Source organism: Saimiri boliviensis, chromosome 14, assembly GCF_048565385.1.
Source record: "Saimiri boliviensis isolate mSaiBol1 chromosome 14, mSaiBol1.pri, whole genome shotgun sequence".
In the NCBI taxonomy this organism is placed as follows: Eukaryota; Metazoa; Chordata; class Mammalia; order Primates; family Cebidae; genus Saimiri; species Saimiri boliviensis.
The window spans coordinates 54,495,791-54,512,335 of record NC_133462.1 but is presented as its reverse complement, the minus strand read 5'-3'; the positions used below and the strand labels follow the sequence as shown (position 1 = coordinate 54,512,335).

The 16,545-nt window shown below is 37.5% G+C and overlaps 1 protein-coding gene across 3 annotated transcripts in view; it reads left to right on the top strand.

Moving 5' to 3' along the window:
• The window catches only part of NEK7 (NIMA related kinase 7), a 177,854-nt gene that overhangs the window by 94,776 nt on the left and 66,533 nt on the right, over nt 1-16,545 (top strand). For 2 of the 3 annotated variants that reach the window (XM_074385080.1, XM_039466547.2), the window contains exons 2-3: nt 1,071-1,154; nt 13,825-13,965. In XM_074385080.1, coding sequence (XP_074241181.1) covers nt 1,098-1,154; nt 13,825-13,965 — 198 coding nt within the window. In that variant the 5' untranslated portion in view covers nt 1,071-1,097. Of the gene's footprint in view, nt 1-1,070; nt 1,155-13,824; nt 13,966-16,545 lie in introns of those variants that run through there. The other variant, XM_074385081.1, reaches the window with a different exon arrangement.

Genomic DNA, 16,545 nt, shown 5'->3' with positions numbered 1-16,545 from the left:
AGTGAAGATATGTTTTAGTTTTTCCATCAGTTAATCCCATTTAAAAGGGACCCTAGTTCTTTGACTCACAGATTTTGGTCATAAAATAACATTTATAAAGAACCTAGAAACACTTGGTGTTGAGTAGAATGAGTGCAAATGTAGTTCCTGGAGGGTAAGGGCTGTGTCTCATTAATATTTCAGTTTTTGAGTCTTGCGCGATGCCTGGCATATAATACCTTCAGCCTATGTTTTCTGAATTAATGGATGAGTGCTTTATAATTACAAACTGTGCATAAAAGAATAAACACTCTCATGAGAACTGGCCTTTTAAGTTTAAGAAATCACAGTAAGGCCGGGCGCGGTGGCTCAAGCCTGTAATCCCAGCACTTTGGGAAGCCGAGGTGGGTGGATCACGAGGTCAAGAGATTGAGACCATCCTGGTCAACATGGTGAAACCCCGTCTCTACTAAAAATACAAAAAATTAGCTGGGCGTGGTGGCGCGTGCCTGTAATCCCAGCTACTCAGGAGGCTGAGGCAGGAGAATTGCCTGAACCCAGGAGGCGGAGGTTGCGGTGAGCCGAGATCGCGCCATTGCACTCCAGCCTGGGTAACAAGAGCGAAACTCCGTCTCAAAAAAAAAAAAAAAAAAAAAAAAATCACAGTAAGCAGTTGGATAAAATAATAAAAGTACTAACATTTTTAGAATATAAAGTTAAGTTGCATTTTAGGGATGTAAGACGTTTGGCGTAATTATGGGGAGCTTACTCTGATACTTATCTTCTCATAGTGTCAGGGTAGAGGGAAGTATCTTTGATCTGAAAGGCAGAATGGAGAAGAATTTCATCTCAGGAAACAGGATTTTCGAAGCAATTAATGCTTTTGGAGAAGTAGAAATGGTTGAGACAGTATTTGTGGGAGCTAACTAGAGCTTGGATTTAGCAAATGGCAGAAGAGTGTGGTATATCTCAGTAAATTTTTGAAGCATTGATTAAATCTCTAGCTTGTGAATGCATGTGTCAGTGGTCTGATGAATGACGTGAATTGGTAATGATTACATTATTTAAATATCAACTTTACATTTTTGCAGAGTTCTAAGTTGCTGTTGCTTCAGACAATGGATGAGCAATCACAAGGAATGCAAGGGCCGCCGGTTCCTCAGTTCCAACCACAGGTAATTTATCCTAAGATAGCCAGAGTATATATAATCTATGTTAAATATGTGTAAGAAAGTAGTACATTTATTGTTCCTTTAGGAAATAAAGTAGCCCAAAAATGCTAATTTTGGATTTTCAAGTTTTAATCAGCATGTTTTGTTTGATTTTCAGTTTTGTTTATGGCTTTTAGGTATAGTTTTAGGTGTAATTAGTATACTGTTTAGGAATAATTATTAGGTGTAATTTATTTATTTTTAATTGATACATTATAATTGCACATCTTTATGGGGTACAGTTTGATGTTTTGATAGAAATATTTATTTTGATAGAAATATTTATTTTAAAATATCGTTTGATAATGTTTAGCTCCCATTTACAAACCTGGAAATAAAAAGGCAGCTTTAGCTTTTAATTTTATTTGAATGACCTGTAAGCTCTGAGCATTAGTATTAGGTTTAGGGAAAAAAGAGAAAAAAAAGGTGAGGCCAGGCTTGATGGCTCATGCCTGTAATTCCAGCAGTTTGGGAGGCTGAGGCCGATAGATCACCTGAGGTCAGGTGTTCAAGACCAACCTGGGCAACATGATGAAACCCCGTCTCTACTAGAAATACAAAAAACAGCTGGGCGTGGTGGCATATGCCTATAATCCCAGCTACTCGGGAGGCGAAGGTAGGAGAATCACTGAAGCCCAGGAGGCAGAGTTCCAGTGAGCTGAGATTGCGCCATTGCACTCCAGCCTGGGAGATAGAGCGAGACTCCATCTCAAAAAAAAAATAAAAAGGTGAGGCTGTGCCTCAGTTTGGGAGTGCCGGTACATTTTGTACCTGCCCTTGCTTTAGTGGGCTGATTTCGCCTTGCCTACAGCTGCCTTCCGTGATGGTAACTTTTCTCTTCTTCTCCCTGGTACTTTATTTCTCCTGTGACATATCTGCCTGTCTCTGGTATTTAATAACATAAACTGAAGTAAAAAAAAAGTTTTAGTAAAAAATATACACACATTACTGCAATTCATTATTTAGCATCCTGCATTCAATGTGAATGCTTGTCATAAAGCTAATGTGTAATGACATGTTTAAAATAACAATTGCCGCTCCATGTCGAGGCAGCACCTCACTTTTATTGCTGTTGTTCCTGAAGACTGTATTTCTCAGCTTGGTCTTTGAGGCATTCTACAATATGTCTCATGTATACTCTGCTAGCCTTGTCCCAATTTTGTTTGGATAGTACTTCTGAAAACATTTGGGCAATTGATAGGTGTTCTTTCACAAGAGCTCTGTAGTCAGATAGGTTTGGGAGACTGGGAGAAAACAAGTGACTTTGTGGCAATACTTTCTCAGAGCCTTTCCTACACTAATGTGCATTGTAAATAAATTTCAAAGAGTAATACAGGCTGTAGTGTTTTCCAAACTTATTTGCCTATGGAATCCTTTTTTTATTTTTCATGCATCTGTTGACTTATCACAGAAGCACTGTTCAGAGAATAACTATGTACAAAAAAGAAATCTTTTCTACTTCTGTGACTTTGCTCATTTTGTCCCCTCCATCTTCCCCTCCAGTTTTCTAAATCCTGCACATCCTCAAGGACCATCAGAAAAGCCATCTCTACCATAAAGCTTTGTCTGATCCTCTAAATGCAGTATCTTTCCTTGAAAACGTGATGATATCTTCTTTGCATCTCTCTTCTGCTGTTTCTGATACTTTTGTGTCATTTTCATATGGGCATTTTTCTTATCTGTCTAATTAGGTTAAACTCTGCTTGAGGGAAAGGACTGTATCTTACTTACCGTGGATGCCCTGTGGTACTTCAGTGCCCTGAGAAATGGAAGCTTATTGAGCTCCTACTTCTTATTGTAGTAGGAGCTCAATAAAAACATGTAATTGAAACCAACCAGGGATCCATTGAGATGAGTCCTTTCCTTAATTGCACTATTACATTGCTTTTCTTTGTTATACCTGTCTGAATTCTCTATATTGATTAAAAAGACCCTTTAGCTTAAAGTAAGGCCAATATTTTAATTTCAAGAAGATTTTTAAGTTCCCATTATATTTTATGTTCTGGTCAGCAATTATATTATCAAGATTATAATAAACAACTTATATCTATTAAATATAGACCTCTTAATACTCCTTTTACACATATACCAAACATTATTGTTTCATATTATGTTATTTCCAGCAAAGACACCTCCAGAAATTAGGTAGTTCATGTTAGGATTTTGAGATTCACAGTTTTTAACAACCTTGTGTTTCAAAGAGGGAAAAAATAACCGCTTTCATTTTTCCCTCCTACTGACTCACCAACCAGGAAAGGTCGGCGTGGCAGTAGGAGGGAAAAATGAAAGCGATTGTTTTCCTGTGAGACAGTGGGCTGCCACACAGTGTAAATTTCAAAATTATAGAAGCGGTTCTGCGTTTCTTTTCACACGGTTCCTTTCGTTTATGCCTCCTGCTGCAGCTCCTATGTGGGTAAACCTCTTTCCCTGTTGGAAACAGGCAAGTGTCATCCCAGGTTCTAGCTGCCTTGTGGCAGGTGGGGGAAGGGAGAAGGATTTTTTCCCCTGCTCTCTGCATTCACACTGATGGTGTGAGACAGTGAGAGAAAGATTACCTGACAAGAGCTTATAGGCATTATTGCTCATTAAGTCTTTGAAAAACGTTATTGGTCTCAGTAGCATTATTTTAAAAGACTGGGAAAGGACATCCTGTGCTCCGGGTTGACAGCCTATTTTTAGTTTTGTTCCACACCAGTGGCCTGAGTAATGGGGGTGACAGTAGCAGCAGTACTCCTGTCCAGAATGAAGGTGGTACGAGAGTGAGCCAGGGGTTAAATTTTCAGTTCATGTGAGTGGTAATGAGAGGGCAGAAGATGACAACAATAAGGAAGGTAAAAGTCCTTTGGTTGAATGGTGTAAGCCTCAAAGCTGTGGTTCCTCACTGCCGCCCAACGTCGTCCCCCCACTCGCCACACAAAAAGGAGCAGTAGTGTTCTAGAAGAGGCATTGTGGGTGGAGAAGGTTGTGGTTCCGACCTCCTGACCCTGTGTATGTGGGCAAGGGAGAAGAAGTAGCCTCTGCTGGAGAGGCTTACAGGGGAAGCAGTATCCTGGAGGGAAGAAGTATGCTCCAGTTGAAGCAAGAATGTGCGGAAAAATTACATAGAGTTAGCCCAGTGACTTCTTTCACTTTTGTAATGCTAATATAAGTCCAGGCATAGACAGAAAACTAAGGAAGTCAGCTTTCTGAGTGTCAAATCCCAATTCCATGTTATATGATGAGTGGTGTATATTCTTGGCATATCCTTTCTTTTTCTTGTATCAGAATGAATATTCTCACCCCATAATGCATAATATGTGGTCTCATTTTTGGTACAATATAAGTTTCTTTTGTTTTGTTTTGGAATGTGAGACTTATGTATCTTTATTAATGTATTCAGAATTTTTTTTTTTTTATCAGCTCCACTTCCTCCCACCCTCCCTTCCTTTCCTCCTTTCTTCCTTTCTTGATTCCTTCCACTAATGTCTCTAGAAGGTACTGAAAGGATATTTTGACTAGATGCTTGTTCTATATATTTTCATTGCCTTCGGACTCTTGTTTGTGGAAGAGTGGATTTAGCTCTTTTAAAAAAATAAAACTTTACACTGTATAAAAGGTGGTGATTGGGAATTAGTTAAATTTTTACTCTTTACTGTAAGACTAATTTTAAACAATGGAAGTTTACAATTAACATTTTGTATTTTTATTTATGGTTATTAGGTGAAGATGGCCATGGTACATCCACATTTTTTTTCATAAAGTTAAATGTAAACCAATTATAATTAGAGTACAATTTTAAGAATTTCTGTGAGTTATTAGAAGGATGATTAATTTTCGTTGTGATGTGATCGGTGGCCTAAGATATGTTTTGTTTTGTTCTTAATTTGAAGATGGTATAATACTTTGGCTACTTCTGAAAAAGAGAAGACATGTCACTCAACATATATGGGTAGAAAAACAGATTCCTTATTCTTACAGGAGGACATGATTTAGCACAGTGGGTTAGAGCGTGAGCGTGAAGCCATGCTGCCTGGGATCAGTTCCTAGTCCTTCACTTTCTCGCTATGTGATGCAGGGGAGGGTATGTAACATCTAGAAACGTCAGTTTTCTTATTAGTGAATGAGATGAACCAGAGTTTTTACCTCATAAAGTTGATACGGAGCTTTTAGGATGATGCTTGACACATAGTTAGCACTCATTAAATGTTAGCAAAGATGATGATGATGACTGCAGTGACAACATGCTGCCAATAATTGTCTTGGCCCACATTTCTCTATCCATTGTTTTCTTCCATATCATGTTATATCTTTTATTACATCTTTCTTACCTACCTTCTGCCTAAATGGCTTCTCCTTTGGCCTTGTTTTTACCAATAAATGGCGTCATTATTCATCTGTGTGCTTCACCCAAAAAGCTCAATTATCCTCAATTTCTCTCCGTCACTCCTCATATTCAATTCATTGACAAGTTTTTCACTCGTTCTCAAGATTATATTCTGATTGCTCCTGCTATCCTCGTCTCTCTTCCTCCTCAGGCCATACCCAGTACCTCCTGTCCAGGCTCCTTGCTTCCATTCTTGCTCTACTCACCCTCCTTCCCAGTTCTCCATGCAGCACCATGAGTGGTTTTTGAAAAATGTGTATCAGAACGCAGAATGGGGCTACCTTGCTTAAAACCCAGACCCCTTACTCTTGCTGTCAAAGCATAATATGATTTTCTCAGTGCTTACCTCGTGTGTGTGTGTGTGTGTGTGTGCACGTGTGTGTGTGGGGTGCGTGTAGGGGGTGAGAGAGATTAGGTCTCAGTCTGAGAGCTTGTGTTTTATTTTAATTTTTTTCTATGTTTTGTATTTTTTTTCTTACTCTTTTTAATATTTATTTATTTATTTATTTATTTATTTATTTATTTATTTATAGTAGAGACGGGTTTTCGCCATGTGCCATGTTTCCCAGGTTGGTCTTGAACTTCTGAGCTCAAGCGATCCGCCCCGCTTGGCCTCACAAAGTGCCTGGCCTGAGCCACCGCTCCAGGCCGCTCCATGCTTAGCTCTTCAACCGTGTTCTCCCTTGCTCACTATACTCCAGCCACAGTGCCCTTTTTGCTGGTCCTTGGACACAATGGAGTGCATTTCTTCCCTAAGACGTTTTCTCCAGATGTTTTTTCTGCTATGGCTTCTTTCCTTTCGTTTTGTTTTTTAATCTCTGTGGAAACGTTACACCCTCAGCAAGATCAGCCCTAAATCAACCAACCTAAAATAATCACCCGCTCATTTTCTGTCACATTCTATGTCATATCACTTATTTTGTTTCTCTGAATAGTACTTAAGTATGTAGAATATTAGATACTATTATCTATTTGTTTATTGCCTCTTTAGTGTCTTTGTGGTATATGTTATATCCTCCCCCCAGTAATATTTGTGGAATAAATGAATAAATTTTTAATGACTTTTTGCTCTCTTTCAGTAAAAGGCTTTTTCTCTCCATATTTAGCTTTGCCAGGTGTAACTGGCAATGCTCATAGGGAAGAGGGGAGATGGAAGTATCTTTGACATTAATTAATTACCTTACTCATGATAACCTAGGAGAGATAATCAGTATTTTTGGTTACATCATTTGGATGTAGTAATTATTATACTGGTACTATAACTTGTGACAATTATATGCTACAAATACCAGGGTCTTATAAATGTTTAATTAGATAACTGGTTATATTTGGTTACTCATTTTTCTTACACAACTGTAAAATTTTCTTGGATAGAAGCCAGTTTTAATGATTAATGGCGTATTGTCTAAACTGATAGAAGTCTCTGACACTTAGGACAATTTAGGAATAGGTTTCATTTGACATAGTGGAAAAACTTAGGGAGATAATTTTTCAAATAGGAAGAAGCATGAATAATTAGGTCTTGGTGGCACATGTGGTGTTTTTTTGTTTTTTTGTTTTTTTCCTTTGTTGTATTTGCCTTCTTTGGTTCCAGTGAAGTCTTTAGAAAAAAAATACATGACAGAAAGGATATTCTGGTTTGTGTAATATGGAGGTGAGTAACACCTTTTTAAAGATGAAAGATAATAGCATGAGTTTTATTGCTAAATAAAATTTGAAAGGTATTTTAAAGTTTTAAATTTTGGAGAAATTTAACAGTATTAATGTAAAATAAAAGATAGTTTATTTCATTAAGTGGCACAGGAAAATCACCCATAAGAGATGAATTTGCAATAACAATGAAAATCTTATTCATGTTGTTAATTATTGTAATATGGCCTGTATATTAAATCATTGATAACAGTACCTTTAGGAATTGTCAGAATGTTATTTTCTCTCTGGGGAGTCTATTGAGTTCATGGTGTGGCTCTTCTAATTTCCCCAGAGAGGATTATCATCATAATGTTATCTTGAATTATCTTATTGCTCAGTAAGTGTCCTTGCCTTCAAATTTAAAGCAAATTAAGAAATTAATTTAGTCCTGGGTAGTTATCGTTTAAGGAGTCATCGCCTGTGCAAATAAGAACCACTGGCAAACCATGAATTTTATTTTCAGGTGAAAAGTATCTATGTGAAGGAAGCTCAGTAAACACAGACCAATATGTAGAAGTTAATCCCAATTAGTGAGATCCCTTGTTCATGTGATTAGAGTGTATTCACATCAAAAAATGTTTGTTAATAAGAAGCCGGAATATTTAAGGACATTAAGCTTCATTCACTGTTGTTTTATTTCTTAGTTTTCATATATGATTTTTGAATATGTATTTTATGTTTCTGAGATCTCAGAATGCTTTTATAATATGATCTATTAGTATATAGATTTGTATAGCTCAAGATCCTCAACTTAATAATTTATCACAAAAATATAATACAAGTGCTTCCAAGATCAATTTTAATTATGCCTATTAAGTGAAAAGTTGTGGATGTTTCATGGTAACTGAGAAATAAAATACTGTTAAATAAACAACCTATGTAGGCTTATCTGTGTTATCTATGTGAGTTATATTTGAGAAATCTTTCAAAACTGAGTCAGTTTGAAAATACTTAATGGGGTATGTAGTCTTTAGCACTTTTAGAAAATATTGTTTGCTGAATTGGCCATGCTGTCTCTCTGTTTTCATTTGTCCTGAAGAGCATTGTTTCTAACTCATAGGATTTATGGGCTTTGGACCTGTTATTCTGCTTTGCAGTTTGTGATTTTAAACTTTATTTCAAGCATATTCCAAACAGATAACTTAATTGCTACCAAATATGGTTTTATGTATTAAATGTCCCTCTCTCCCCAAGAATTGTTAAACAGACTTTGGATAAAATGACTACAGTTACGTATTACTACTGTGTTGTCACTCAGTAGTTTTATAACCAAGGGGTCAGGCTATTTTCATTCCTGAATCAGGTTGATAATCTACATGACACATGGGGTAACCCAGTTGGCAGACGGCCCAGGATTGGGTGATAACTTGGAACTCCTATTAAGTATACCAGTGGCATATGGGAAATCTACTGTGGCCCAGAGAAAAGGGGCCTAGAAAAGAAAGTTGAGGTAGGGACTAAAGAAGAATTTGAGTCCCGAAAACTAGAGTATGTAAAGTAACATCTACAAACAGAAGAGCCCGGATAGGAGAGTGAGGTGCTGGGGTGCTCCTGCTGTGTGTGTGTAGAGGAGGCGTCTTCAGTGCTATTGAGCACTGTGTGTGCTTGGCTATGTTCTGCATGCTTTGTATGCGTTATCTGACTCAGACACAGTTCTTTAAGGTTGATGTACCCTTATTTTACAGAAATAGAAAACAGGCTTTTATAGCTCGCCCAGCTCAGATATTGAACATCGGAACTAGGATTTGAGCCTAGGCCTTGCTGATTAACTTGAGAACCTGTGCCTTTTCTGCTGGACTCTGGAAGCATAAAAGATTTTTTTGTAAAACCATGCCTGGTCAAGCTTTGGAGCAATATGGATTTGAAGCAGTGGTGTTCAATGATTCCCCTATCACTTTAGCAGGGACCATGATTTGTAACTAAATTCTTAATAGTGGAGATGAAAGGGCATTGCCTGAATTCACCTGATGGAATGCTGTTGGAGGAAGGGCAGTTGCCTCGCTTCGGTAGGTCTGGTGTCCTTTCTGCTACAGTCTACTCCTCTGCTAGATTCTACTTAGAGCTTGTAGGTAATTATAGTCATGCCCTATGTATTTTGGGCCTTTTAGATTCATTTAGTTCCTTCAAATATATTCATCGAGTTAATATTTATTCTTTACTTCATGGCACTTCGATAAAAAGCAAAAAAAAAAAAAAAAAAAAAAAAAAAAACCACCACCTTGGTGTCTACCTTGAGAAACTCAGTGTCTGGAGAGAGAAATGTAAATACATAGTTGACCCTGGAACAACAAGAGGGTTAGTTTGTGCAGCTGAAAACCCATATATAACTTTCAACCCCTAAAAACTTAACTGCTAATAGCCTACTGATGACTAGAACTCTGCCTTACTGATAAAAGGAACAGTCAATTAACACATGCTTTGTATGTTTTGTGTATTATGTATTCTTACAGTAAAATAAACCACAGAAAGGGCAATATTAATACAAAAATCATAAGGAAGAGAAACTATATTTAATATTCATTAAGTAGGAAGTAGATCTTCATCTTTATCCTCATTGTCTTCGCATTGGGAAGGCAGAGGAAGAGGAGAAAGAGAAGGGCTCTCCTGCCATCTCAGGGAAGGGAGAAGTAGAAGAAAATCTAGATGTAAGTGGATCTGCACAGTTCAAACTTGCATTGTTCAAGAGTCAGCTGTATAAACAAATAATTAGAAACCAGTGTGAATACAATACCTAACATGGTGCCTGAGTTTGTATGCCTCTTTATAGAGTTGAATGACTACTGGGAATTGCTGCAGAAACAGAGGTAGAAGCTAACAAAGTTGCCTGAGTGAGCTGAAGATGATTCCTTAGAAGAGCTCACACGGAACTAGATCTCAGAGATGAGTTTTGGTTTGCTGGGTATGAAAGGCAGTTACTCGGAAGGCATGGGAGCAAGCAAGGGCAGTGCCGTGGGCACGAGGCCAAGGCTCACAGCACACTTGGGAAAGATGGTGCAGCTGGTGGAGATGGCCGTAGCGAGGTGCAAAAGTGACTTTAAAAGCCTGCTGTCATAGATAAGGCGTCATTATCCTCATTTTATAGTGGAAGAAACAAAATGGGTTTTTACTTCCGTAAGAGTTGAAGGCCCTCTAAGTGACTCATCTCAAATCCAAAAGCCATTTTATGCAGCTTAGAGCAAAAAATACCTGCGTCAGTAAGGAACTTCGAGAGACTGAGACTCAGTTTACATTCCAAATTGAGAACAGCAAAAAGTCAGTTTAGGTCATTTTATTTGGTTCATATTTCATACTGATTTGAATCTCAGTAGTTTGCTGAGTTATTTTATTCCTAGTAACTTAAAACATACAGGACATACAACATCATTCAACAAAGAGAATGTAGCTGTTTCCTAAAAATAGTTCTTTATTTGAGTGGGAACTCAATTGATCATATCCTAATATGATAAAGCACCTAATATAATGCTACCTACAGTGGGATGTAGCTCATCAAAATGAACTATAGCACTGAAAACAATATAACATAATTGTTACCGAAGTGTGTGTGTGTGTGTGTGTGTGTGTGTGTGTGTATGTACACACACACACATTATATATATATATATATAACCTGCCTGATGATCTCCTAAAGGAGACCTCATCCTACACAAGCTTATTTTTATACAAATTGCAGTGTGGCAAAGAGACCCAAGGGTAGTTGGAGATGTGCAGCTATGCCCCTTCTCATGTCAGTTCTCCACATCTACACTGGGTGACAGGACATGGGAGCAGATGAGACAAGCTGTCACTCACCCACACTGCCCTTTGAAGAAAGGCCATGGGGGGAAAAAGGTGCCGCAAATGGGCTGTGAAGTTTACATACACTGCCCACTGTTAAACAGATTACGTCTAATGAAGTGTCTAATGCTCAGGCCATATCAACCTAATCCTTGGTGGCAGTTCATCCCTCAACTGCCAGAAAACACGGCCCTCTGGCCTTCTTTCGCCACTCTGGCGGCCAAGCACAGGGAGGTGCCCAGTTTTAATAAACCAAGACAGTGTGTGATCTGACATGCAAATGTAGGTCATTGCATATGTAAATGTGTGATTACAAACCTGCATGCCAAAACACATTAGTGAGACTTTGCTCTCAGCATGCGGTTGTCACTCTGCCTTAGCAGTTGACGCTAATATTTGTCAAGTTATTGTGCAGACAGAAGATGGAATTCCCAGTCAAATTTAAAGTATCTGAATTGTTTGATAGTGTTTCTAATGGTGAAGCTGTATTTTGCTGTTGAGATTGACAAATCTTCATTAAGTGAAAGAATGGTCTGTTTGTGGGAGGATTTATCCTTATTAGATGACACTGACTATTCTAGTGCGTCAATGTAAACAATTCTTAGGAAATCATAGGCAATTTAAAACATGTTTCCTTTTTAAATGAAACCTTTATGTAAAGTTAAAAATGTAAAAATAATGGCAAATATCTATTAAGTATATCTGAGGAGTGGTACTTCATGAGTTTTTTTGTTACATATCTATCATTTTGTCACAGTGACTATTATAAATTCAGTGGCTATGAAAAGAAATGCATTTACAAATGAACATCGTGGCAAGTTATCTCCCCTTTGTTTGATAATTTTATTTTGGTTCTATCTTATTATGGTATGCTTTTTCGTCTTCATTTTTAACTTGTTCTGTTTTTGTCTTTATTTTTAATTTTTTTTTTTTTTTTTTTAGTCAAAAGACTTGCCATTGAAAATATCTGTGGATCATGATGTAGGGTCCTATCATGTTGGGTCATATTAAAGATGACTTTGCCTAATAACATGGCAATGTGGCATAGGCTATACTTGGGAATCAACTGGACATTCACATGGTTTGATGACATCTACATTATTGGATTGGTGAGAGATTTGAATTTGGTGGCACTTAAAGTGCTGATATACAGTCCCCATTAAGTTGTGGGGATGAAAATGGGACCTTCTATTTTTGTTGTAGTAGTTATAACAGTTAGCTTATGGTCCTTTATTTATGAAATGAATTTAAGAAATTTCTTGTATTTTAAAGGGAGCATGATATTTTTCTGAACAGTATTTTGGACTTCTAGAATAAGAAAGCAATGTACAATAACCAATTATTGCTCCTTTTTTTTTTAGAGAAAACATTGGGTTTGAATGACAATGACTCTTTGACAGAATTTTACAGTTTTTGTTAGCATGATAAATACAGTGAAATTAAAAGTAACATGTACTAGTGGGTTAATGCAAAGTGTTGCCCATATATCAAAGTAGCCTTCTGCCATAATAAGTCCAGGATATGGGGTCATCAGCCTTAACAAAGGTTTATTTGCAGGCCTAAGAGTTAACGCTGAGTGTCATGTGTTCATGAGCCAGTGTTACCTTTGCATTACTAGGTCTTGGATATTCAGTCTTATTAGAGGGTGCAGTGTGCTAGTCTGGCCCCACAGGAATGTCATGGTGGCTTGGAGAGTACGGAGAGGACAGCGGTGTACGGAGGGTGGTAAAAGGCATGGGAGAGTATCAGTACTCCAGGAATCTTCAAAAGGCTCAGGCATGTCTAGCTAAAAAAAGAGAAGACATAAGGGCATGTGATAGTGAAAATAGGCTCTTCTGTTATATTTTATATAGTTAGAAATGCTAAAGTGAATGCTATCAGGAACCCAAAAGGTCGTATTCCAACTTTAGCAATAGACAGTGTCTGACTGTAGTAGATGTTCAGTTAGTGTTTACCTCATAACTGCAGATTAAATGAATGAATGAGCCCGTGAACAAAAAAGCGAACAAAAGACCTAGAGCAGTCGGTAATGTTTATAACCTGAGTTTTGTCTCAAAAATAGGGATGGCTGCTGTGCCCCTGCCTGTAATTATTTCTCTCATAGCACAGTGAAGAGCCTCTTCCATGTATTTGGGTAAGCTGTTTGGGAGCAGAAAGCATATCTGATTCATCTCTGTTTCCCTAGTAGCCAGCACAGTGCCTGGCACGTGGTAAATATAAAAAAATGTTAGTTAAAAAAAGAAGTATCTTTTCCATGGTAAAAACACAACAACAAAAAATATTGTTTAAAATGTAATGATTTGGTAACAAACTCCCTGTCACTGGACGTATTCTTTGTGAAAGTCAGGAAGTTTAGAAGTGTTTCATGCAATAATTGACAGTTTGGACTAAAAACGATTATATATTTTTGTAAGGTCCATTTCAACTCAAAGATTCTTTGCGAGAGAAAAGAAATATCACAGAAATACTAGATTGGGTGAGACAAGTTTATATTCTGTGAACTAAAGACAAGGTACAAGGAGTTCCTATCTAAAATTTCGAACTCTTCATTCCCTGTCTGTATATTCCCCTCACTAGGATGTCGGTTCCTCAGGTGCAGGGAGTATTATCTCTCCAGTCCGCTGCTGTATCCTCAGTGTGTAGAACGGTGCCTGGCATGAGTTCAATAAATATTTGTTGTTGAGTGAATGGATAGTCTACACACTTACCCTAGGTGTCAGCCACATATATGAAAATGATCAGTGATTGTGTGTATTGTGTGTATACTGTGTGATTGAAAATTTTTCTGACATTTTTAAATTACAGAAGGCCTTACGACCGGATATGGGCTATAACACATTAGCCAACTTTCGAATAGAAAAGAAAATTGGTCGCGGACAATTTAGTGAAGTTTATAGAGCAGCCTGTCTCTTGGATGGAGTACCAGTAGCTTTAAAAAAAGTGCAGGTAAGATGTTTTTAATTATATAAATCAGTGTAAAATTATGCTATGTGAATGATGGATGAGAAAAGTTTATCCTGAATGAGTGGGTATGGATAGCCTGAAGTTGAGAATGCTGAGAAAGAATGCGTGTTGTATTTTAAAAGCTAGAATCGAGTGTAGTATGGAGTGGAAATTTTAGATTTAACACGATTTCTAGCCTTTAAAAATTTAGCTGGTATTGAACCTGGAAAAGCTTTCACAACTCTGTATTTTAAGAGGCAGATTTGAGTTATTACCATTACTTCTACCTGGACATTTAGCTAGATGTTGAATGCTCACTGAAGTTCTACAGCTACAGGCATTGCACTCAGAAACTAATCACAAAATGTACTGCCCGAAGTTAGTAAATGGCAGTTTAACCATACCGGCAGAAAATGAAAGGAAAATGATGTGAACTTCAGTTACTTAGAAATAAAAAAAATGAGGCGGATAAAATTAGAACATTGATACCCAACTTTAAAATCCCTTATTGTGTTTGTGTCATGCTGCAATCAGCTTTGCTCCCTAATCCAGATCCTTTTCTGTCTTCTCGAATTCATTTATCTTGCTCCAGCTCCTCTTTCCAAGTCCTGCCCTAACCCTGGAGTTGCAGTCCCACTGAGCTGCGCTGGAATGCTCACTTGCCAGGGCCCTGAATGTTTCACTGACCTAATGAGATCCTCTGGCCTAGAAAGTACTTGTCTTTCTGCCTTCCAGTGTGTATGACATCAAACAATAAATCACACAGTAAATCATATACTTTCACTTCCCTCTTTCAATTAAGGTAATAGTGATTCTTCACGCCTGCTGTAGCCCATCCTGCTTTGCAGCTCTGGTATCTTTTCTCTGCAGAGACCTGTGAAATCTAAATTTTTTTGTATTTTTTTAAACTTCTTAAGCTGATTGGTATACTTGTGACAGCCAGTATAGAGATGAACAGTTTAATTTACATTTAAAAATAAAATATTGACAATTTATAAAAGGTTTTATCTGGTATATATGTTAGATAGAAACAATAATAGAGATACCTCCATATCCATGAGCCAGCTTAAGAAGTAAACATTAAAAATATTTCAACATGTGGCTGCCACTCCTTTCCCTCAGAGATAATCATATCCTAAATTTAGTGTTTATCATTCCTTTTTTTTTCTTTATGGTTTTTCCTACATTGGTATGAATTTCTAAAATAAAGTCTATTATTTTGCATTTTTTTGAATTTTACATAAATGAAGCATATTTTATATGAGCATGACACACACACACATACTCAGAGCTTGCTTTTTTCACATACCATCATGTTTGAGCAATTAGTTAGTGGTACATGTGCTGTAGTTTATTTTTGCTACTGTATAATATTCAGTTGTTCTCGTTGATTGATGTTTAAGTTGTTTACAGTTATTTGTATTACAAACGATGCTTCTCTGGTATTCTTGTGCCTTTCCTAGTATACACATACAAGAATTTCTCTCTTGTTTGTGCTTAAGAATAGAAATGATGAGCCACAGGGGATGCATGCATACTGCAAGTTAACGCCAAGTTGTTTTGCAAAGTTGCACCGGCGTACATTTTCACCAGCAGCATATAAGAATTGCAGTCTTCTCTGTTTTAATATGCCATTCAAAACTTAAGACAACACAATATAGAACGTAGTTATTAGTGTTCGTGAAAGAGATTACTTTTGGAACGATTATTCCCTTATAAAAGAACTCTTTGATTCATTTTTTAAAATGTATTAAATTTCTACTGTGATCTCTGAGGACCCAGGGAAATAAAAAAGAAACTAGTGGCGTTCTTCTTGCCCTCCAGGGGAAAAAGAGTCTATCTAGAACAATTTAATGTTAAACCCTGTGGCATGGGTTCCTGATTTAAATAAGAGCTCACAGAATGGAGATGTCAGTTTGAGCTGCTGGAATTGGTGGAATTGTAACTTAAGCCAGGCTGTAAATGTGAGCCCAGATTGTGGTGAGCTCTGGAGCCAGGCAGAGGAATTTGAACTGTAGGCAATCGAGGATGCAGTGTGGACTCTCAAGTAGGGTAACACTCTTCAAAATCCATTATTTTTAAAACAAAATTACAGGCTCAACATACAGAATAGACTGGAGGGAACAAAGCTGCCAGTCTGCCCCAGGTCATCAGGATGGGAGGATGGATGGATTGAGATACATTTGGAGGTCTCTGGGGATTCCTGGATTCCTTCTCTGATTCTGAGTGTGGAAAAGAGGGCTCAGTTCTGTCCCTAGTGATTATTTTTTACTTTGCGGAACCTTGTCATTAGAAATAGAAAGAAAGAAGGGCAGAAAGAAAGAATGGAGGAAGGGATGGAGGGAGGAAGAAAAGAGCTCTTCCTGCATTTTTCTCTGTATTGATTGGAAGTTTGAATACATGTGAGTTAATTTGCACGGTTTTATTTCCAATCAGTATCAATTTTATATTACCCTCTAGATGCCTCTGTTTTTCACTGTGATAAACTTCAAAGTAGGCAGTTTAAGTTTATTTTGGATTATCCCATTCCTTTTTGCTTTAGTGTTGATGTTGTGACGTCTTCTAATTTAAACCTAATTGCTT